The sequence below is a fragment of the Cydia fagiglandana genome, chromosome 1, assembly GCF_963556715.1.
Source record: "Cydia fagiglandana chromosome 1, ilCydFagi1.1, whole genome shotgun sequence".
Taxonomy (NCBI): Eukaryota; Metazoa; Arthropoda; class Insecta; order Lepidoptera; family Tortricidae; genus Cydia; species Cydia fagiglandana.
In genome coordinates this window covers 4,539,577-4,564,817 of record NC_085932.1, presented here as the reverse complement: position 1 = coordinate 4,564,817, position 25,241 = coordinate 4,539,577, and the positions used below count along the sequence as shown (strand labels likewise).

The window sequence follows — 25,241 nt, the reverse complement described above, 5'->3', positions numbered from 1 at the left end:
TATGTAGTGTGATCGAGTGCCACTTGACAAAAACTTTACAAAAAGTTATATAACGTTACTCGACTGAAGGTTGCTTGATGAAAAGATTACTCTACCAAATTGGTCTGCTAATTTATGTACACAGAAGCGATCTGAATGATATGTGAATCAAGAGTCTACCAAAAGTTAGTCGACCAAAAGTTACATCTACGAATAATTGACTCTGCGAAACCATTTTCGGCGAAACGTTGTAAGCGAATCGACAATTTGCTAAAAATTGGTCGGAGAATTATTAGGCTAGGTACCCCAGCTGAATACAGTGCCCTAATTATTTGCAAGAATTATATATTTACTAACAGGGGCAATTATTTCTAGCTTAGTTTTTAGTTTTTTAGCGTAGTAATCTATCTAAGTGTGTATAAGTAGACTGAAATAAATCGCTTGCGATCCCTCTGCGAATTTATTGGTCGGGGATCATCAGGTACCCTCCACTCGCACTTGGCTGTTTTTGGAGTGGCTGTGACCACAACCCTTTTTGAGGGCTGGATCCGCGCCTGGATGTGTGCAACCAAAAATATTTTTACACTTGACAGTACTTCATTATGCATTTACAAAATTAAGCGCCTATAAGTTTAGTAATGGTGCCTATATATTTTCTTTTGTTAGTCACCGACCGAGAAATGCTAACAAAATAAGATTGACATTATATTATGACGTTGACCAATCGCGTGAGGTTTTTATACTTTTGCATATGGAGAGTAGAGCTATATAGTACATTACAATACACACGTATTGTAAAACGTTTTACAGTACAGTGGTTCAAAAGTGCATGGCTGTAATATTAAGGTATTACGGTCGACATCTATCCATGCACTTCTGAACGCCACTGTACATATGGCCCTTTAAATTTTCGATATAGGCACGCATTGTCCTTAATCCCGACCCAGGGCGGTAAAGTAGCACCATATGTACAGTCGCCATCATATATATCGGAGCGGCCAAGGTGTTCACAATATCTGAACACGCACTCTAGCGCCCTGACAGATGTTTAGATATTTGTCAGCACCTTGGCCGCTCCGATATATCTGATGGCGACAGTACTTTAAATATACTTATGTACCATACGTACTCTTTGGGGTAGAAGTACCTCTACCTTCTATACATTTACATTTTTGACAGCTTCCGTTTAACCGAGTCGTAACCGTCACAGAAGGTGCGCTCTTATCACAAATGTCTTCCGGCGAACCATTCAACTGACACAAATTGCCAATACAATCATCATTTTTATTATGCCAACAAGCAAAGGTATACAGAAACTGCATCGGAAATTTAGCAGGATCAAGGATTTAATTAATTATAGTGAGATAATAAAATACAGGGCTATAACCGCGAAAATAGAAGTTCGCAAATTGCGGGCATTTTTCTCTGTCACATTTATTACGCCTTCATTGGAGTAAAAGAGAAAGATCCCCGCAATTTGCGAATTTCGGTTTTCGCGATAGCCCAGGTTAATTCAAGTCAAGGTTTAACATAAATATCGGGGATCCGTTATAGGGCATATTCGGTATCGTGTTCTGATTAGGAAAAAGTAGAAATAGTAAGATCCTAAGCAAAGTCAGAGCTCTGTATGGATTTATAGATACATATAAATTTTGAGTTAATTAGTATTCACCTTATTTAGTTTTCAGCTACGCAAGAGCACAACAGGGGTGCGTAACACCGCCGATGGAATGCCCCAACCAAAATATTACATTTTGGCTCTACACGAGGTAGGTAACACACTAAGGCCCACTTGCACCATTCCACCAACCCGGGGTTAACCGGTTAAACCTAGGGTTACCATGGTTACCAGTACAATTTGACATTAAGTTAATTGTTTAACCGCTTAACCACGGGTTAGAGGAATGGTGCAAGTGGCCCTAAATGGATATGTAATAATATACATTTCTATTATTGTGATCGCGACAGCAGCGTAGGTACATCCGTGATTAAGATTCACGTAGAAAGTATTTTAGAAAAACCGGGCTAGGTTCCTAGTTGACTACCAAAGGTACGGGTAAGCATATTATTTAAAATAAAATATATACTGTTTCTAACATTTCTAGAAAATAGGTAGGGTCATTATTTGATAGTAAAACTTTATTGGCACTGCACTATAACCTTTTAATTCCGATGTTTAGTTAGTCAAAAACTCAAGACACCGCAAAAACGTGGTTACCATGCAAAAATTCGACAGAACACAACGACAAGACGGCTTATAGGAAAGATATGTCTTACTAAGAAAGACGTTTTCCTGGTTCACATGCAGGGCCAACGAAGACAAGCCGCATCAAGTACTAGCCATGGATGCAGACTCCATCAAATCGGCGCCGTGGGTCGCCGAAGCTCCCGTCAAGATCCTCATCCACGGGTACACAGGCCACAAAGACTATTCGCCCAGCAAGGAAATACGGCCAGGTGAAAACAAAAAGGAAACCTTGTTCACTTGTCCTGTAACTATTTGAACATGTTTCGTAATCGGCCCAGAATTTGTCTACAGTAGTACTGGAATTTTTAATACCTCTTACAGAAATTCTATTGAATCAATTTTTATATATTATTTATTAAGTGTCACGGTACTCTAAAATGAAACCTTATAGATTTAAAGGATTGTACTAATTTAATCTAGAAGCTTTTCAATATTAGATCATTAATTATTTTCCTACTTCTTATCGTGTTTGAATATCCCACTTACATCGCTCTAACTATTCCCCTGAACTCAGCGTACATGAAATGCTGCAACTACAACGTAATCAGCGTCGACTACAACCCCATCGCGCGCGATCCGTGCTACTTCCAGGCCGCACGGAACACGGAACTGGTCGGCAAGTGCACGGCCCAACTCATCGACCAACTGGTGACCCAACACGGCTTCGATTTGAAGAAGTTCCACATCATCGGCTTCAGTCTTGGAGGACAAACGGCTGGATTGACTGCAAACTTTTTAACAAGTGGGAAGTTGGAAAGGATATCCGGTAAGTGAACCTACTTCACAGCAACACGACATAGAACTGATGTGCAAGTGCATGGCCCAACTCATCGACCAGGTTTCCGAGCACGGATTCAATTTAAGGAAGTTTCACTTAAATGTCCTCAGCTTCAGTCTTGAAGGACAGACTGCTGAGTGAATTAAAAAAATCTGACCAGTGGGACATTGGAAACAATATCAGGTGAGATCTATTTTCGAACAATACGGAAAACGGTTCTGAGCGCCAAGGTGCACTGGCCAAATTTTTGTTTACTACTCTATCTTACCAAACTAGTTAATACAAATTTAATTGCTATTGATCTGAAAAAGTGGTCTCAAATTATTTTACTCACTCATCCAAAAAATCTTACATCCTGGGCTATTACCACGTAGAAGAAATTATTATTTATTTTATCACAATGCATTTTTTCAGCCCTTGATCCAGCCATGCCCTTGTTTGTCACCGAAGATAAGAATAAGAAGGTAACGTATACACTAAAGTATAGGATTCAATTTATGATACAAAATGGAGACGTAGCTTTCTTTAATTTAGTACTAAAATCAAAACAAAAATTTTGTTTTAACCTCGTGAATAACATGATGATATTATTTATATATTACCTAGTCAATCATACATGTAAAATAAAAATTTGTATGTTAATAGGTAAGTATGTAAAATACCCAAAATATGGTAATTCTTCTGACTCATCCGATGGGTGTTAAAGGTGGACTCCGGTGACGCTAAGAACGTGGACTGTCTGCACACCAACTCGCTGGAGAAGGGCAAGCTGGAGACTTGCGGCGCGTCCGACTGGTTCCCCAACGGAGGGCTCACACAGCCCGGTTGCTTGCCGACGAAGGAACAAAGTAACTATTATTTTACAGATGAAGTTATAAATGCTTTTCGTTGACAAATGCCATTCACATTGACGCAGGGTTTATTATTGCCCATAAGCAGAAAAGTTTATACCCTATCCTATCAGCTAAGTGAGTCCTCAAAACCGTAGTCGCAGTATCCATAAATATTGCAGTACTTACCTATAAGTATATTGCAGTATACTGTAGTAGTTGTACGACCTCACAGAAAACGCCTGTAGGTTTTATATGAGCAGTTCGACCAAACCAATATTTGTCGGTAGTCGGACATCGCAAGTTTTTTGTATAAAACTTTCATTCTCTTAAGGCCCAACCAGTTAGGCCCAACAAGGATATAGCCCAAAATTAGCCAGTGAAATTTAATCTATAGAGTTGATTTTATATTATTCTAAAATTGATAAACAAATGCAACTCTTTTCCAATATAAGTACCAACTAACTACCTATAGGTAGGTAGGTAGAACTATGAGCCTTAGCCTTAGGAGGTTAAACGAGCATTAGGTACCCCAGTCTCCTAGCATTATCAGATACATCAGTTTGCGGAGAGATAGACGAACGGGAGCCAAAGTTTTGCGAAAACCCAACGAGTGCGATGCGCAAGTGGTCTCCGTTTCAGCTTGTTGTCCAGCTGTTCTCCTGCATAGATCGCATTTCTACAGATTCTAATGAAATTTTGTAAGCAAGTTTTGGCTTAGTAATAAGTTTAAGTTTACTTAGTTGAGGATAAAATTGTGAGTAGGTACTAATTTCTCCAACCTCTCGTTTGCTAAAATAGTAAATACATATGCTAGAATTCGGTAGGGGTTGCTAGCGAGATTATAGCAATCCTAACTTCATTTGACTTTTAGTCCCAAACTAAAGAGGTATATACTAATTAAGTATCGTTTGTAAATTCCAGCGAAATCAGGCTGCGACCACGCAAGAGCTCCGGCGTACTACGCGGAATCCATAACCACCGAGGTCGGCTTCTACGGTACCAAGTGCCACTCGTGGTTCTCCTACATTATCGGGTGGTGCAGCGGGCGGTCTGATGACGACGAGCTGTATGGAGAATGGATGTCATTAAAGTAAATATTATATGGCTTCTACGGTACTGTAAAGTGATACGGCCTATCAGGAAGGATGTGGAGGGCATTAATACGCATGAATCAGGTCTTCTGTATTCTTTCAACCACGGTTAGCTAGATCACAAAATTTATGTAAGTCAACTACTCTTGATGGCTGCCTCTTTAGGAATCCGATTCGCACCCCGTCCCATCTGACAGCGAAATCAGATTCTAAATTCAAATAGAGTGACTAGCCACCCATATAACCATTCCAGTCGCAGAATCATCAAAGTGGTAACTAAATGTCAGATGTGTCGTAACAGAGTCCACACAATGTGTCTAGAATTGTTTCGAAACAAAGTGTCGTCGCCGTGTGTACACTTTTCCGTAACAAGGTGTCGACACATTTGTGTGCACTTTGCGTGCGGTTTGCGACTAAATCTGACAGCAAATTTGTGACAGCAAATGTCAATATAAAATACCTCTTGAAAACCAAGGTTTGTCAAACTACTATTAGTGTCTCGTGTGCTCGTAAGTAATTCTAGTAAGTCATCATGGGCGATGCAAATGATAATAATCGACCAAAACCATATAAACACCCAACACCCGTCAACCTTTTACAGAAAAGTTTTTAAAGAAATGCAATAAGCTACTTAGGTCAGCCAACGAATGCTCAAAAAAGTTGTAGAGGGAAATGCTCGGAACACAATTTTTGACTCTGTAACTTGGTTTGGACAAGTTAGGAGGTGAACATATCAAAAGTCCCCGGCCGTAGCCCTTGAGCGGGGGGAAGAGAGGGGGCTTTGAAGGTCCCATTTTCCGGTTTTTCGATTATATCTCGGAAACTATGCATCTTAGCGACATGGCCACTTATACAAAATGAAAGTTAATTTAATTTGTTACAAGTTTATTCCGTCAATTTTTTCGATATGTTGAATAGTTTTTGAGATATCCGCTCTTGAAAGTTTATTTAGGGCTCTCAATTTTATCTTGATATATCTAAATCAGTGAAGGTGCTAGGCCGTGTATGGTATCGTTTTGCTGTCTGTATCGGGTTGCTGAATCCATTTAAGGTATCACATTGACACCATTCCACAAAATTAAAAAAATCTTTTTAGGGTTCCGTACCTCAAAAGTAAAAAACGGAATCCTTATAGGATCACTCGTGCGTCTGTATGTCTGTCTGTCTGAATACACAAAATAGTTCTTTACCTATAGATGACAGGAAAACCTATTAGAAATGTGCAGTCAAGCGCGAGTCGGACTTAATGTACGGAACCCTTAATACGCGAGTCCGACTCGCACTTGGTCGGTTTTTTTTAAACTCCTCTTGACGCTTAACCGCTGAACCGATTTCGTTGAAATTTGGTATAGAAATAGTTTGCGTCCCGGAACAGGACATAGCTCATTCGGTTGTGTGTGTGTTTTGTGACTCTGTATTTTATTAACAATAGTCTTAAGTCTTGCTTTGTACAGATACTAACACTTTTATGGGCTTTGCCTGAAATAAATGATTTTATTATTATTTATTTATCGTCTTAGGTTAGGTATTTTTATTATTATTATTATGTCTGTCTTTTACAAATTCTCGGGACCATGGGGTCCCGGGCATTTGGAAGGCGTGCGTGGGGCCGAAGCCAACACGTAGAGGCCCCTTGTAATAAGACAATTTACTCTAAATGTAATGTGACACCAACCGACGATTATCCCTGTTTGCACTATAGTAGTGCACCCAAGGACAAGCCCCGGTTAGTGTAGGACTATTGCAAGAAAAGGTACAAAAAGAAACCGGGCTATTGCGTTGAGTTGCTAGTGGGCTAGTAACCGGGACTATGGAGGAGACTATGGCACCTGCCCTGCTCATATGTTAAAAACATGAAAAAATGGGCCAGGTGGTGACTCGCCAACTCACAATATGGGTCCCCGAAAACGGCCGCTCGCACGGAGCGACAAGGGGACAACATCACGTGAGCGGCTCAGGGCGTGGAGAGGTGTGCACCGCTTTCTACCCAGTGGCTGTAGGCAGCCACTGTGCCAACTCGCGTCTTAGGCATATTTCACTTCCGCCCTGCGAGCATATAGCTCTGACACCCCACTCTGGACGGCCGGTTAAGGCAAGCCAGAGGTGAGAGTCCTGCGGCCCCTGCTCAGTGTTCACTCCAGCCGGCCAATGAAGGCAAGCTGGAGAGAGGGGCCTGACCGACTCTCGGGGGTATGGGACCCAAGGGACGTCACTTCCCATTCAGCTCGCCACAAGCTGCCCTGGGGGCTTATTATTATTATTATTATAGGATAGATCTTATAACCAAAATCATCTTTTGAAGGTGTGAAAAGTGGCGTGGAAATTTGTAAGGGAAATCAATAACCGCTGAACCGATTTATATTAAATTTGGGATGGTCTACATCTTTGATTTAGTTAAAAATGATAAAAAAAACATGACTTCAAACCTAAACTTAAACAGTATTAACTTCAAGAAGTCAATTTTGAATTACCCCCTATACCTCATTTCACACCTTTGAAGGATGATTTTTGAGATAACTTATTATGTCCTGTCTCGGGACTCAAAATATATGTGTACTAAATTTAAATTAAAACTGTTCAGCAGTTTAAGCGTGAAGAGGAGTTTAAAAGAAAGTAAGTTTATATGTTTTTACTTTGGAATGGTGTCAATGTGATACCATAACTTAATTTGGTACTGCGAATTTATACGAAAACGATGCCAAACATGGCCTCGTAGCTTTACTGTTGTAGAAGTCAAAATAAAATTGAGAGCCCTAAATTCTTATTACTTGACCAAACTTGTGTAGAAGGAAAAGGAAAAATAAAAGTCTTCGGCAGGAATATAAGACACAAATATATATATATATTTTTTTGCGTTACTATTTCAATCATCAAATATAAACATACCTTGATTATATTATTCTAGTGAGATCCTCACAGATAAACAAAAACATTTACTTAAAAAATTACAAGGTCGAAATGTCACGGAACTTGTGAGAGTAATACGTGAAAAATAAAAACTTTTATGACAAAAAAATCTGGACACAATTTAAGAAGCATCCAATTGCGTCGAGGAATCATCTGTATTTTTGCTTGTTTCATTACCTCCTCGCTTCTTTTTTTGTCCTTTGTATTCTGTAGCAATTTGTTAGATCTGAAAATAAAGATAACTTGCGTCGTCACGGATGTCGATTTATAGGTTTTAGGGAGTGCAGAATTCGAAAACGATGATCATTTTATAATCCAAGATGGCCGCTACGTATTTTGTCATAAAAGTCGTCATGAATATCGTTTTATAGGTTTTAGGAAGTGCCGATTTCGAAAATGATGACCAGTTTGGAATCCAAGATGTGTGCCGTGCACTTTGTCATAAAAGTCGTCATGGATATCGTTTTATAGGTTTTAGGGAGTGCAGAATTCGAAAATGATGATCATTTTGGATTCCAAGATGTCTGCCGTGCACTTTGTCATATAAGCCGTCATAGATGTTGATTTATAGGTGTTAGGAAGAGCAGATTTCGAAAATGATGACCATGACCACCAAAACGACATCCATGTCGACTTTTAACATAGTGCATGGCCGCCATCTTCGATTCCAAAATAGTTATTATTCGCGCTCCCTAAAACCTATAAAACGACACCCATGACAACTTTTATGACATAGTGCGTGGCCGCCATTTTGGATTCCAAAATGGCCATCATTTTCGAAATCTGCGTCCCCTAAAACCTACAAAACGACATCCATGACGACTTCTATGACATAGTGCATGGCCGCCATCTTGGAATCCAAAATGGTCATCGTTTTCGAAATCTGCGCCCCCTAAAACGTATAAAACGACACCCATGACGACTTTTATGACATAGTGCATGGCCGCCATTTTGGAATCGAAAATGGTTATAGTTTTCGAAATCTGCGCCCCCCAAAACCTATAAAACGACATCCATGACAACTTTCATGACATAGTGCATGGCCGCCATTCTGGATTCCAAAATGGTCATCATTTTCGAAATCTGCGCCCCCTAAAACCTATAAAACGACACCCATGACGACTTTTATGACATAGTGCATGGCCACCATTTTGGAATCCAAAATGGTCATCATTTTCTAAATCTGCGCCCCCCAAAACCTATAAAACGACATCCATGACGACTTTTATGACATAGTGCATGGCCGCCATTTTGGAATCGAAAATGGTTATCGTTTTCGAAATCTGCGCCCCCCAAAACCTATAAAACGACACCCATGACAACTTTCATGACATAGTGCATGGCCGCCATTCTGGATTCCAAAATGGTCATCATTTTCGAAAGCGGGGCCACCTAAAACCTATAAAACGACATCCATGACGACTTTTATAACATAGTGCATGGCCGCCATTTTGGAATCCAAAATGGTCATCGTTTTCGAAATCTGCGCCCCCTAAAACCTATAAAACGACACCCATGACGACTTTTATGACATAGTGCATGGCCACCATTTTGGAATCCAAAATGGTCATCATTTTCTAAATCTGCGCCCCCCAAAACCTATAAAACGACATCCATGACGACTTTTATGACATAGTGCATGGCCGCCATTTTGGAATCGAAAATGGTTATCGTTTTCGAAATCTGCGCCCCCCAAAACCTATAAAACGACACCCATGACGACTTTTATGACATAGTGCATGACCGCCATTTTGGATTTCAAAATGGTCATCATTTTCTAAATCGGGGCCCCCTAAAACCCATAAAACGACATCCATGACAACTTTCATGACATAGTGCATGGCCGCCATTCTGGATTCCAAAATGGTCATCATTTTCGAAATCTGCGCCCCCTAAAACCTATAAAACGACACCCATGACGACTTTTATGACATAGTGCATGGCCACCATTTTGGAATCCAAAATGGTCATCATTTTCTAAATCTGCGCCCCCCAAAACCTATAAAACGACATCCATGACGACTTTTATGGCATAGTGCATGGCCGCCATTTTGGATTCCAAAATGGTCATCATTTTCAAAATTGGGACCCCCTAAAACGTATAAAACGACATCCATGACGACTTTTATGACACAGTGCATGGCCGCCATTTTGGATTCCAAAATGGTCATCATTTTCGAAATCGGCACTCCCTAAAACCTATAAATCGACACCCATCTCGACTTTTATGACAAAGTGTTTGGCTACCATCTGCATGCAAGACATTTCTATTATTTTTACGTACAAAAATGGCCCCCTGTCAACTTCCAACCGAGATTTAATCGATAATTTATTCGATTAATGTTCAGATTAATTCAATTTCAATCTATGTTAGGTCGACTAAACTAATCGTGATTAAAATTTGAGGATTAACTTTTTTTATTCCATTAATTAGTCGAATAAACAGTTAATCTATTAAGTCCCATCTCTGACCACGTCATTTTTACACTTTGAGAATATCTGAAAACAAATGAACACAAGGAGCCATTTTGCAAATCCAGTTACTTTGTTATTACTTTTGACAGCGCGTGTCATGTGTCTACACAGAGTCGACACAAAGTCGAAACATTTGCGACTACTTTGTGACTGCAATATTTCTCAGCCTTAAACCATATTTATACATCATAATTAACAAGTTTCGTAGTATGTAAAGCGTTATTTCTGTTATTTAAGTATAGTATACGCATCGAAGTACTAAAAATGCATCAAATAATATATTTATGAACACAAGCACTGAGAAGTAAACAATTTCATTTCCGGCTAAACTAAAACAATGTGGTGGCGCGTTGATTATATTACACTTAGTTTATCAAATCACTCGAGCAGTTTAATTCCCCATAATAATTTAAGTCCTATTGTAATATAAATGCAAACAATATATAATTTACGTCTTGTAATCCGTTTTAGAGATGGCGTATTAATGTCACTTATTTTTATTTAACTATTTTTCCATCTGACAGTTTCCATTTGACAGGAACAAAATGAACGAATGAACGAATGATTTTGGCATAAAGTAGTCGCAAACCCGAAACAATGTGTGCACACGGCGACCACACTTTATGTCACTTTGTGTCATGTGTCGACCCTTCCCCATTTCTGGTAACTGTGTCGACACGGCGACGACTCTGCGACTGGAATTGTGACCGAAACAGACGGTGTCGACACAAGATGTGTCTACACCGCGTCGTAACGGCGACTGGAAATGGTTGTATGGGCAGTCACTGATATAAAAGGCTGTAAAGGTTGCAAACCTACCACCACCACGACTCATGTCCGTAGATTTGTCGAGGTTAATTAAAAACAAATCGTATTTGGTTGCCTTTCGTTCTTTTTTTTTTATATACCACATCGGTGGCAAACAAGCATACGGCCCGCCTGATGGTAAGCAGTCACCGTAGCCTATGAACGCCTGCAACTCCAGAGGTGTTACATGCGCGTTGCCGACCTTTTAAAAACCTGTACACTCCTTTTTTGAAGAACCCCATACTGTAGACCCTCGGGAAAACCTCGGGAGGGAGCTCATTCCACAGCCGGAGCGTCCGCGGGAGGAAATTCCTCTTAAATCGCACAGTACGCGACCATTTAGGTTCTAGGGTGTGAGGATGAACACCCTGCCGACGGCGAGCAGTGCGGTGATAGAAAGCGGCCGTTGGCATCATGTCAAATAGTTCCTCAGAGCACAACCCATTGTACAAGCGGTAGAACACACACAAGGAGGCAAAGTCTCTCCTTAGACTTAAAGGTTCAATACCGCTTGTGAGTTTGGGATCATTGACGATTCGCACAGCGCGCCTTTGGACTGATTCGAAGGGTCCAAGCTGGCATCCAGGTGCTCCTGCCGAAAGGTGACAGCAGTACTCCATATGGGGTCTGACTTGCGATTTATAAAGCAGCAGTCTTTGCCCCGGAGTAAAGTATCGCCTCGCTTTATTGAGCACACCGAGTTTTTTGGATGCCAGCGCAGCCTTACCTTCCAGGTGGCTGCCGAATTGGACGTCACTGGAGATGTCAACACCGAGGATCCCAATACTCCCTGACATGGTAAGGGCTGTGCCTTGGAACTGTGGGACCACAGTGAATGGGGTTTTCTTAGCAGTGAACGCGCAAACTTGTGTCTTGGTGGGGTTGAATCGCACTAAATTGTCCCGGCCCCACACCGAAACTCTAGATAGAGTGCTCTCAATGTCTGACACAAGCTTTTCACGACTCTCCAGCACCACAGAGCGAGGGATATTGGCACGGCCTGTGTAAAAGGCATCCCCAGTACTGTCGTCTGCATAGCAATGAATGTCATCGATAGACAACATGTCATTGATGTGCAGCAAAAACAGCGTAGGGGATAGCACAGAACCTTGCGGAACGCCAGCGTTAATGTCCATGCTATCGGAGCAGCTTCCGTCTACTACGGCTCGTATGCGTCTGCCGGACAAAAAGCTAGCGATCCATTTGCATAGTCCCTCCGGCAATCCATAAGATGGTAACTTCGACAAGAGACCCCGATGCCAGACCCGATCGAATGCCTTCGCTATATCTAGGCTTACTGCCAATGCCTCACCTTGACTCTCAATGGCCGAAGCCCAGCGGTGTGTGAGATACACTAGAAGATCACCAGACGAGCGACCGTGGCGAAAACCATATTGGCGGTCGCTGATCAGATCGTGTTCTTCTAGGTATCTCAGGAGCTTTGCGTTGATTATACGCTCCATGACCTTAGAGAGAAGGGAGGTAATAGCGATAGGCCTGTAATTCGATGGGTCCGATCTATCGCCCTTTTTAGGCACAGGGTGTACAAGGGCCGTCTTCCACGAAGATGGAACATGCCGTTTGTCGCTAGAGAGTGAGAAAAGACGCGCTAACACGGGACATAACTCAGGAGCACACTGCTTTAGCACAAGAGCTGGTATGCCGTCTGGGCCGCTCGACTTATGGACGTTCAGGGATAGCAACTCCCTCCGAATATCCCTCTGCGTGAATGAGATTTCTGGCATGGAGTATACGCACCGCGGGATGGTGGGCGGCACGGCGCTACCGTCGTCGTTCAGGGTTGAGTTCGAGGCAAAAAGAGTACCAAGGAGGTCGGCTTTCTCCTTTGCACTGTGGGCCAGATCACCATCAGCTTTCCGCAGTGGTGGTAAAGACGACTGACAAAATTTTCCCTCGGCAGCTTTGGCAAGTGACCAGAACGCGCGACTCCCAGTGGGATAGCCCGCTAGTTTCTCACCAATTCTGCCGACGAAATCGTATTTAGCCCTGGCAATGGCTTTTTTACTGGACCTCGAGGCAGCGTTTAAATTGCGCTTCACATCAGAAACGTTCGGATCCTTATTAGCTACGGCCTTGGTCCAAGCCCTGTAAGCGGCTTGCTTGCGAACTGTAGCTTCTTTACAAGGCCGATTAAACCAAGGACGTCGCTTTGCTCCCGCAGCTATTACCGAGTTGGGAATGAAACAATCCATTCCCAGCAGTATTGTCTCGGCAACATTGGCTGCACAGGAGTCAGGATCGTCTGATGTGAAACAGAGCTGCCTCCACGGCAACGAGGCGTAGAATTCACGCAGTCCGTCCCAATCTGCTGACTTATAATGCCACACGCGCCGCGAGCTAGCTGGCTGTGGTGGATCGGGCCGCGCGCAAGGTGCCTGTGCCCGGACGAGGCAGTGATCGGACGAACCGAGAGGTGCATTCACTGAGACGGAATATCCGTCCGGACGTGTGGTCAGCAGGAGGTCCAGTAAAGAGCTCGTATGGTTCTCGATATCTGGAATTCTCGTGGGAGAATGTACCAGTTGCGAAAGTCCATAGGCCAGAGAAAAATCGTGACCAGCCCTCCCTGCGTGGTCGGTGGACCGGGAACTAAGCCACTCAACGTGGTGAGCGTTAAAATCCCCCAAAATCACCAGCTCTGCGGAAGGGTACTGCTCCAGAAGTTTGTCAGCCGTCCGTTGTAGGTGCTCGAAAAGCCGGGTTGTTTCCGTGTTTCCGCTATGAGACCTGTATAGGCACGCGTAGATACGAGTGTGGCCGCTGTAATCCACACGCACCCACAGAACTGACAGGTCCCTGTCTTCAAAGGCATGGAGGCGGCGACAGCAGACCTCCTGCCGGGCATACATACATACACCAGCGTGTCTCATGAACTTGTGTTCAAGCGTATTAGCCGGGATATAACAGGTATGCAGTGTCCGCCGGGCAGGATATCTGCGTCTCCGTTAAAAATAGGATGGTCGGCTGCGCAGATTCCAGGTGGTAATGGACTGCGCTCAAATTAGAATGCAATCCCCTGATATTGCAAAAGTCCACTTGCGTGGAAGGGGTGCCGCCGAGAAACCATTTCTTTTTTTCCCTTATTTGCCATATAGTTGAGTGTACAAAGAGGGTTCGGGATGTTGACGGCTTACTTTTTCAATGCACTTTTATTTTCCAGCGCTTCGGGTCTTTACTTCTTCGTGACGAACTCCGAGTCACCGTACGCACGTGGCCGCAACAAGAAAGATTCCAGAAGTATTTTCCACCGATAGCGTTTGTAAAATATGTTTAGAAGCTTCAACGTGATTTATTGTTACTAAATACTGAAATGTATAATTGTAGATGTAAATAAGTACCTATAACATTTCACTCAAAAAATAAATGAAGTAACAACTAAGAGCGCACAAATAAAAATATAAGTACATAATTATATTTTAGTGAATATTTTCTGTAGGTATCCCACTTTGTTAAAGATAGTTTGGTACCTATGCGAGCGAACGGTAAGACCACGATCCACGATACTAATATAAAAAAAATCACACTTGTATCGTAAATAACTATTGTGCAAGAGTTGTAATAGCACACAAGAAAAACAATTTTGCTTATGGATACTAACCCTTGATCGGATTGTGAATTAACTATATCAGCCTTACCTTTGACTACAAAATTTTGTCCTCTATCGTAGTGAAAGGCAATGTAGGCATCTATTTCGCCAATTTCCTCAACTTTTGGATTAAGTACTTTATTACAAACATAACAAATTCGTTGAATTCTCCATAATTATGATACAGGAACATTAAAGGAGTAATACCGTAATAGGCCTTAAATTTTCTAATAATAAGCAAAATACGAGGTTAGTTAATGTTCGTATTGTAGCTACTTACCGGAAAAATTTATTTCCATGTGAATTAATAGATATAGTCGCACGAATAAAAGTCTGCAGCGGATTTGATAGCCCACGCAGTATAAGTGTTATTTATACGTCATAATTTCATAGAAGTTTGACGTTTAAAATGACACTTGCACTGCGTGGGCTATCAAAATCGCTGCAGACTGTTTACGGTCCAACTATAGACTGTTGCTGTCCAGTGCTGCAAATATAAGGAAAAAATCGCCCAAACCAAGTATAAACGTACGAGTATATACAGGCAGTACATTCTTCCATTCAACAGCGTGCTGTACTTTCACTTGACATTTCCCTTTTAATTTGAGACGCTTCCTTGAGCTCGAGTTGCCATGTAAAACTTGACAGCGATACTCTTGAACAATGTAAAACAAGTAATAAGTAACTAAGGTTCCGAGTAAAAAAAAACCGGGCAAGTACGAGTCGGACTCGCGCACGAAGGGTTCCGTACCATAATGCAAAAAAAAACAAAAAAAAAGCAAAAAAACGGTCACCCATACAAGTACTGACCACTCCCGACATTGCTTAACTTTGGTCAAAAATCACGTTTGTTGTATGGGAGCCCCATTTAAATCTTTATTTTATTCTTTTTTTAGTATTTGTTGTTATAGCGGCAACAGAAATACATCATCTGTGAAAATTTCAACTGTGTAGCTATCACGGTTCGTGAGATACAGCCTGGTAACAGACGGACGGACAGACGGACGGACGGACGGACAGCGAAGTCTTAGTAATAGGGTCCCGTTTTACCCTTTGGGTACGAAACCCTAAAAATGGACCTCCAACATGATGGGCGCATTTGCTCCAACTGTCCTCAAAATAATATCTCACTGGTTTAGAATTAGATTAAGGTACTTTTAATAGCAACATTTTAATAAGGGATTCATGGCCTTAAACAATAGAACTGAGCTCAGCAATACATCAGTGCGAACTAGATGGACTGCGATCGAGTTTACGGAGTCGATAGCGTAAACGTCAAGTGTCAACTCATGGTAGGCGTACTGGAACATAGTTATCACATTGAAATGCTTTAAAAAGAAACATACTCGCATGAGAATCATACTTATCAGTGGCTTTTATAGTTACAATTGTTACAAATCGACCAACAAATTTGTAGGTACATAGATACATCTACAAAACCTTAAACATCAACTCCTTCAAGTCATTTGAGTAATAGGAGGCGAAAAAAAAGACAGCCAAGTCAAAATTATGGTCAATTAAAAAAAACCCGGTCTATAATAAACATGGAACCACAATTTTGGATAGGACATTTACATCGACATCCTCGAGAGACCATCCTATTGGTTTTGCAACTCCGGTGTTGCAGCAACTTTAGCATCCGAAGCTGTTATGACATACGTACCTGCTAACTATTCGGCGACAGGTAAAGGTATTAAGAAGTGTCGTTAGAATACATTTTCAGAGTGAAGGCTGGTGGATACCAGACCTGTGGGCGGCATAGCGAGCGCACTTACCCTGTACTGAAGGGAGCGTTCATGTACGTACTGTAAGGTCAGAACTGTAAGTAGTCCCCTGTCTTTTAAAGCGAAGTGTAAACGTCAAATGTTTCTGTAGAAGACAGATGCTTCTTATTAGAGTTAAATGTCTATGATAAGTTATTTTTTTTTAGGTCACATACCTAAGCCTTTAAATAGCCTCAGCAGCAGATGTTGTTGGTAGAGTCAGGCGTGGCTCACTCCGCGATTTCGTCGCTTTGCAGCAGGTAGCTAAAAGTACATGCGTTCCGCTGGTGGCAATTATGGTGGCTAGCCATAAGCCGCGCGTGGCGCTGTCGCCACCTAGCGGCCATATCTGTCCTGGGGGGCGATTTTTGAATTTCGATCGCTCGATTTCGTCACTCGAAAATCGGTGGAAAACGGCGAAATGCTGATTTTTGAAATACGAGCGATAGAAATTTGGAATCGAGTGGTATTGCCCACTCGTTTTCAATTCTATTAGTAGAATTATAATGCCTAGTAGTGGAGATATTATTGAACGAAATACACGAAATCGAGTGGTCGAAATTCAAAAATCGGCCCCATATAAATATGATCGTAACAGACGCGTTTTGTTAGAGAGTGAGTCTTCTCTGTATCTAGTACTATTATTTATTCTGTGATAGATTATAGAAGCGATAAGCAAGAGAAAAAAGTGAGAGCGTGTCTGTAATAGATAAGTAAACTCATTTTGAAGAAAAAAGGGGCCTTAAAGTCCAACCACTAAGGAAACAGACGAGAAAATTTACATGCGATATAACGGCTCATATTACATAGCAAGCTCTAAAAAACATATTTGTCATTAATTTATTGCAACACCAGTTACACCAGTCCCATAGTTCTTAGTAAAGTTAAACAGGGAATGATGAATAAATACCAGTTATGTAATACACGTCATTAAGGTCTTAAAATAATTATAAATGCACATTTTTCATCTATCCAATTTTAAAACTTATACCGATGGAATACGACTCAATATTGCTTGCTTTATTTAACGAGACAGTTCAAGTAGGTACTTGATGAGGTAATTCGGTAAACCTTTATGAGCAATCACCGCACAACCTTTCATTTTTAACATTTTTAAATGGTGTGTCTTTATCCGTGATCGGCGATCGCGATCATATCGTAACGGTGTGCAGTATCATACTTACAATCATACATAAAAGAAATAACTAGTAGACCTACTATAAAATTCTTTATTAATACAAATCTTACAATTTACAATACAATACAAATCCAAAAATTACTCATTTCTTAACCTATACTAACAACTAATAAAACAAAAACTATTGACAAAATTCGTTCCGAGTCCCTCCAGAGTCTCCAGACGCAAAGGAGCCCATCACCCTCGCCGCGTTGCCACGTTGAACCGCGATGGACAACCTTTGCATAAGGGTCTCCCCAAATATATCGACGCGCATTCGGCAAAAGCCGATAGGAAAAAGCTTTATGTCCGCGCAATAAGAGCGAAAAAGCCGTCGACGCGTTGGCAGGTGCCGGCCGATGCGAGCCGAGTCGAACGACGACTTTTTCGCTCTTATTGCGCGGACATAAAGCTTTTTCCTATCGGCTTTTGCCGAATGCGCGTCGATATATTTGGGGAGACCCTAAGGAACGACCCGGAGCGGGGGTCATAACCACCCTCTCTCAAACGCCTGCCCACTTCCCCAATGAAAGACTTGGCAAACCAACAGCCAGCGGTTTCCACGGCAAGAGGGACAAACAGGTAGTTCGCATACTTTACTTACTACCTACTTGTAGACACTAAATAACTTTTAGCAATAATAAAAGGCTGACTTCACAAAACTGTTGGCTAGTTGGGATGACAATCGAAAAATCGCGGAACACTTCTGGGTGAGAGCAGCCCAGGACCGGGATAGTGGCATACACGAAGAAAGGCCTATGCTCAGCAGTGGGTGACAGGAGGCTAAAATGATCTTCATTAGTTCCACTTTCCGAAAGCAAAGCAGTTACTGTAAAAATACCGAAATCACTAAAAATTAAGTACTTGAAGAGTTTCCCCGTTTTGCCCAGGAAACCATAATCGGATTCTGACTTGACATTAGAAACAAAAGAAGATTCGGTCTATTTTCGAGCAATCAGGAAACCTTAAAAAACCGGCCAAGAACGAATCGGACTCGCGCACGAAGGGTTTCGTACCATTACACCAAAAACTGAGAAAAAATCACGTTTGGATCGGAGCCCCACTTAAATATTTATTATATTTTGTTTTTAGTATTTGTTGTTATAGCGGCAACAGAAATCCATCATCTGTGAAAATGTCAACTGCCTAGCTATCACGGTTCATGAGATGAGACCTGGTGACGGACAGACGAACAGACAGACAGACAGACGGACAGCAGAGTCTTAGTAAATATTAGGGTCCCGTTTTTACCCTTTGGGTACGGAACCCTAAAAAAGATTCCAAAGTATTTAGGAGGGGGCTCCTTCGAAATTTTAAACTGGGTTTAATACAAAAATTCATAGATGTAAAAAATATGGTGTAAGTAATCGATTAATAAATGAGTTCTGAGGAAACAACTTAAAATATGTTTTAGGTATTCTGTAAAATATTGTCATTAATGACAATGGGGTGACCCTAAACATCCTCCGTTGTCCTCTGATATAAATAGTAATACCTAAATTTTAATTTGCATGCAGTGTTTACCTCCATTTTATTTTAAGAGCTTAGTCAGGCCTATGGAACTCTCCGTGCGAGCTCGGTTTAATACCTACGAATCCGCTCCCGTTTACGGTAGAAAAGCAAGCCAGTTGGTTGCCACACGCGCTCACGTACGCACGTCACCGCGCGCCGCACCGCACTGTCATTTTTTACGATAGTTACAAGCTACGTAGTAGGTACCTACCTACTATTGAATTTCTTTAATTAAACATGTAATGTTTATTATGTATGACAAATGTATAGTTTTAGATATCTGTCTATTTGAAATAGGTAGCATATTTTTAATTTATTTTGGTAAATGTTTAGTTTAACGACAGTAAGTTAACTTTACACCGGAAAGTGCCTACTTACTCATTTTTGCTCTGGTTAACTTATAATTAATTACTTGTATTCATGGGGTTTATATTATTTTTCTTTATTGTGTAACATTAATCTCTATCTGGTTTTAAATTACACGAAGTTTTAAAATATTTTTTGCTGGGATTATTGCGCGGTTTATAAAACGGCGTAAACACTGCGGTTACTGCAGGGACATATGACCTTTTAAAATGACTTTCGCAAACACTAACGCATAATCGGAATATTAGGTATAATTTAAGATTTAGCTTTCCTTTTATTTCACTCCGCTGTTTAAGTAGGTATTTATTTATCATTTCTAAGCGTCAGCAACCCTAGCGTTGTGCCGGTGCGCGCGGTGCGGGGAGCGGCGCGTTGAAGGTCACTCCATTGTATTTTTGTGTAGGTATCAAAACGGTAGGTATTTGCGTTTTGTTTGAGAGAAAAGTATCTGTTCGTAAGAACTATTATATAATCTGTGGCTTAGTGATGTATGCGCCACTGTAACAGGTACCTACTGGTAAACCAATAAAATAAAATAAGGGTCAAGGTCACGTGAAAAGGTCCTCCTTTTATTTAAAGAACTATGATAAAATCATTAAGTACTTACATACCCACAAGCTGTTAACTATTGCCCACAGGAGAGATAACTAAGTGTGTTCCCGCGAACTGTACAGTTTTCTCTCCTGTGGGCAATAGTTAACAGCTTGTGGGCATGTAAGTAATGATTTTATCATAGTTCTCTAAATAAAAGGAGGACTTTTTCGCGTGGATAAGAGTTAAATAAGAAAATTAAGCTTTATAGCCCTTAACTCTTGTGTATGTCTACAGGAAAGACGTAACACAGTTTTCTGTTTGACCCATGAAACAAAATAGACTTGCATGACCTGACCACCCATAAAGAAAAAAAGCAAGTAAAACTTTGAGAGCTTAAAATTTCTTGTGATTTTAAAATGGAGTAGTCAGATCGTGCTAAGCTTTCGTTCCAAGTGCAACGTAAATGGAACTTATAGGGATACTTAATTTATGCATTCTTACTGCCAAGTTTGTGCAAATTTAGCGTGGTTAGAGTCTATTAAGACAATATCAGGTTTGACTATTTGTACCTATCTCACATAAAGCCCCCTCCAGACTATGCGCGTGAATCGCGGGCGAAGCCGCGAACGCGAGTGTGGAGTCGATTTCGCTGTCCGCGAAAATCGACGCCACACTCGCGTTCGCGGCTTCGCGCCGCGATTCGCGCACGAGTGTGCAGGAGGCTTAACATCTAAGTACTTACTCGGTCTTTTGCCAGACAGTTTATTGAAGAAGAATAGACTAGAAAAATACAGTTACATAAATAAATTACTAAAATAGTACTTGTCTTGCGAATCTCAAACCGGACAGAGATGTTTACGCAAATGCGAGTGCACTGTTACGATTTAAGCTGTTACATAAAATAGCCGCTGACACGGATGCACTCGGCGGATCCAGTGCGTCAGTCAGCTAAATCAATGTATTGCAAATTCGAGATCCCAGAATTAAATACGTTATGGCCGTCGCCGATTGGGTCAAAAACTGCTTTAGGTGTGGTAAGTTAAGGTTATGCGACTTTTCTGTGGACATCATTAAAAAACCGGGCAAGTGCGAGTCGGACTCACCCATCCAAGTACTGACCACGCCCGACGTTGCTTAACTTTGGTCAAAAATCACGTTTGCTGTATGGGAGCCCCACTTAAATCTTTATTTTATTCTGTTTTTAGTATTTGTTGTTATAGCGGCAACAGAAATACATCATCTGTGAAAATTTCAACTGTCTAGCTATCACGGTTCGTGAGATACAGCCTGGTGACAGACGGACGGACGGACGGACGGACAGCGGAGTCTTAGTAATAGGGTCCCGTTTTACCCTTTGGGTACGGAACCCTAAAAAATTAAGTTTAAAGCCAAATTTTCTTGCTGGACCCTTAAATGAATGTCAAAACCTTTTATTGGACACTTAAAAATAATAAAGGCCTTCGTAAAATGTACCCAAACCGGTAACTTTCATAATGTCCATCGTAAAGATGGTGGTCTGTGTCCCGAATGCTTTTAACCCGATTGCGAAACTTTCCCATTAGAGATTTACGATGTAGCTAATAACTAATACTTGACAGAAAAATCATAAAACAGACCAAAAATATGTCGGAAGCGCTATGTAGAAAATATAATTATAATAATTATATTTCTAAAACAATCTCAAGTCTAACATTTGGAAGTAGGTACCTATGTATGTAACTGTATGTATAGTTACTACCATTAAGTAACCCAAAATATCCTTAGAGCCTGTCAAAGTAACATCCGTGTGATCCGTGTGATCCGTGTGATCCGTGTGATCTGTGTGATCCGTGTGATCCGTGTGATCCGTGCGTCTGGTAAGGTTACATTTTGATATTCGTAACTAAATCATGTACTTTCAATTTATTTGAAGATATCAAAATGTACGCTCCAATTGGCCACCTGTAGGTACAGCCTTACGGCTCGATTCGGAAAATGAGTTAGATTTCTACTAGACTTCAACAAGTTACGATATGGATAATTTAAAGATATTTGTAAGGTAGATATGTCAAATTTGACGTTTCCTCGATTCTGGAGGTCCTCTTGAACGATTTCGACAAGTTATGACTTAGATATCCAAGTCACATCTAGTCGATATCTAATATAGATCTAGTTGATCTCTAAATCGTCTCTAGATCTTGTGATTATCTCGTTTCCCGAATACGCGTGTTAAGCGTGTGTGTGTCATTTTTGAATATAACAAAAAAAGTTGCCCGCAAATTTGTTTCCTACCTATTTGACGACCAATGGCCTTCTAAGGCCGGAAAAGGTTAAGTGAAGTTACGACACTTCCCAGTAAACAGTAACTGCTTAGAACTGCGAATAAGTATAATTTTGCGGTTGTGCGACACAGAAGTACGAGAATTAAATATTACTGCAGTGTATCTGTGTGTAGGTAAATAACCTCAAGAGTCCGTTCATTTTCATTCATTTAATTTAACAAGATAACTATCGTATTCGAAGCCTACCACTTACAAGATCAATATTAAAGCACGAAAAAAATTATAAGTAAATTAAATCTGTGTATTATAATTATTATTATTAAAGATCAAATGGACAGAAAGAATCACAAATGAAGAAGTGTTAAGAAGTGTTAAAAAGAGTAGGAGAGAAAAGGCAATTGTTGAGGACAATAGAGAGTAGGAGAGGGAAAATGATTGGTCATCTTATACGACATGACGCTTTTATAAATAACATAATAGAAGGAAAGATTGCAGGCAAGAGAGGAAGGGGAAGGCCGAGGATAAGCTACATAACACAAATAAAAGAAAAGGTAGCTGTAATGTCGTATAAGGAAATCAAGGAGGCGGCCCTGGATAGAGTCAAATGGAGAGAGCTACACCGACAAGAGTCCAACTCTTAAATTTACGACGACGACGATTATAATTATTGTCAAGATAGAGCTACATTTGTGTGGGGTAGTTTTGGAGCTCTAGTCAGGCTTTTATATGTAGCTATATCTACCTGTATTCTAGTTTAGTGGTGTGTGTTGCCGCTTGCAGCTTGCTGTAAATCTGGCCCTCCTCTGAAATTCCTTCAAGTTTTGACCCCTCATGAAGAAAGTTTGCCCACCATTGTTCTAGTTTGTTATTTCAGGTAAAAAAAATCTAAAAAAATTTAGGTATAGGTAATGTTGAATTATTTTTAAAATAATGTAGGAAAAACACCGGCTGCATAAAAGAGCAACTTTCGTGTGTCAAGGGAGTTTTGGAAACAGAACCGGTTGTCGAACGACGGGCGACGCCGGGGGGCGATTCGAACTTACAGATTGGTGTCAATTTGATATCATTTTGACATCCCGCGCCCGGGTATCTCACTTGTGCTTATTTAATAGCTAGGGGTATAAGTACATACGTAGTACCTACGTCAGATCTATCTGGGATATGTGTATGGCCAACAAATCAGTCAATGTCTGTGGATAGATATCCGGTAAACGTATAGGTAAAGTAAGGACGCTAAGCACGAAGAATTTCTGAAGAACCTACCTGTTCCTATCTTACGCACGCGCTTAATTATATTGCTGTCTCGCTCCCATTGACCGCCGACGTCATGGGCAGGGACCCGTTTCCAAAAGCTTGTAACTTGTAATAAGATCAAGCGGATGTCACTTTTTGACAGCTTTTGTTAGAAAGGGACTTCCACTTGTATTACAAGTTATAAGCTTTTGAGAAACGGGCCCCTAGATAGCAATATAATTATATTCGTGTAACTCTTTAGGTGCAAAATGCACTGTAAGTCATCGGTAACACATCAATAACAGGTTATTGATGTTCGAATAGCACTCCAGGAGGCTTAAACATACTTGGAACCTTAATTAATACGGGCGAGGTTGCCAAACTGTTTAACCGACATACAAAAAAAGAGGACTTCAACCGCGAATGAATAAATGTGTAAAATATTTATTAAGGTATTCCCGAATGCTTTCTAAAGGAGAGAAATTAATAATAAGCTCTAGATTTTAGCCCGTTAAAGAGAGACAGAAAATAGCTCTCATCAGTCTGATATGACCGTATGTTGCCAGATTTAGAGATGAGTGTCAAAAACATTACACAAGTTGTGTAGGTTTATTAACACGTATCTTGTTGCCTAATGAATACCTGTCAAGTATCCTAATATAATTTAGCGATTGGCATTTATAGTTATTGTGTAAGCGATAGACAATGCATCATTTTGCGCAAGGTGTATCCCAAGAGAATCACGCTCAATAACGCGTATAAAATAGTTATTTATTTTACAAGGGGGCAAAGTTGTTGTTTAACCGCTCGTGCTAATATTGACACCCGAGCAAGCGAAAGATTCGAAAAATGGAATCATGTGCGTTGCGAGGGTTTCAAAGCACGAGGGTTAAACAAAATGTGCCCCCGAGTGAAGTGGCGCGTGATCATATTCCTGGTTAGGCTTTACATATGTACAACTAGTATCCTTACTTCATCGACCCAAAAATGTACAGAATTCTGATGATGAATGAATGGAACTACATAAAGGTGAGAAATTTAAGGAGAGAAAAATTCGTAATTTTAAACAATGCTGATTGAATTGTGACCACAAAACGCCATATTGCCGTTACCATCAGAAGAGGCACGTCGGGTTGCGTTATGTTATGGTGAAATATATTTAACGGTGACTCTTTATAAAAAAATATCATAGGGAAGATATATAATAAAAAACATAATTATTTTTCTATACTTATCTGAACCAACGAGGCTTCATGAAACCACTTTGCCTGGCTCACAATGTCTGGGTGGTGATCCATAGAGCCAATGACAAGATATTTTTTGCGCATTAATATAGCAGTTATTTTTACAGTTTACTGTATATATTTTGTATACTTGAGGATGACTGGTGGTTATTAAATACACAATAGAATTGTGTATAGAAAACAATACATTCTATGAGTCTTCTCTTTCGGCACACACTATAACATACATTGAATTAAAAAATGTTGTTTTTGTTTTAACTTATAACTCAACAATTATGACAGCCTTCCGCCAGTAACGCACACCCGTTCCTTCCTCAAGGTAGGACAACGCCTAACATATGGTTATCATATATCCATGGAGCACAGCGCAAGAGGAAGCAGTACGAGGGTCACACTGTCCCAACGTCTCCACTTTCGCTGGCCAGT

The 25,241-nt window shown here is 40.8% G+C and overlaps 1 protein-coding gene across 1 annotated transcript; it reads left to right on the top strand.

Moving 5' to 3' along the window:
- Nucleotides 1-1,637: 1,637 nt before the first annotated feature.
- Nucleotides 1,638-14,417, top strand: LOC134679806 (pancreatic triacylglycerol lipase-like). The gene is made up of 7 exons (XM_063538704.1): nucleotides 1,638-1,748; nucleotides 2,288-2,436; nucleotides 2,742-2,993; nucleotides 3,420-3,469; nucleotides 3,712-3,853; nucleotides 4,760-4,928; nucleotides 14,300-14,417. The coding sequence occupies exons 1-7, from the start codon at nucleotides 1,705-1,707 to the stop codon at nucleotides 14,391-14,393; spliced, it is 900 nt and encodes a 299-aa protein (XP_063394774.1). The 5' UTR covers nucleotides 1,638-1,704; the 3' UTR covers nucleotides 14,394-14,417.
- The last annotated feature ends 10,824 nt before the right edge of the window (nucleotides 14,418-25,241 follow it).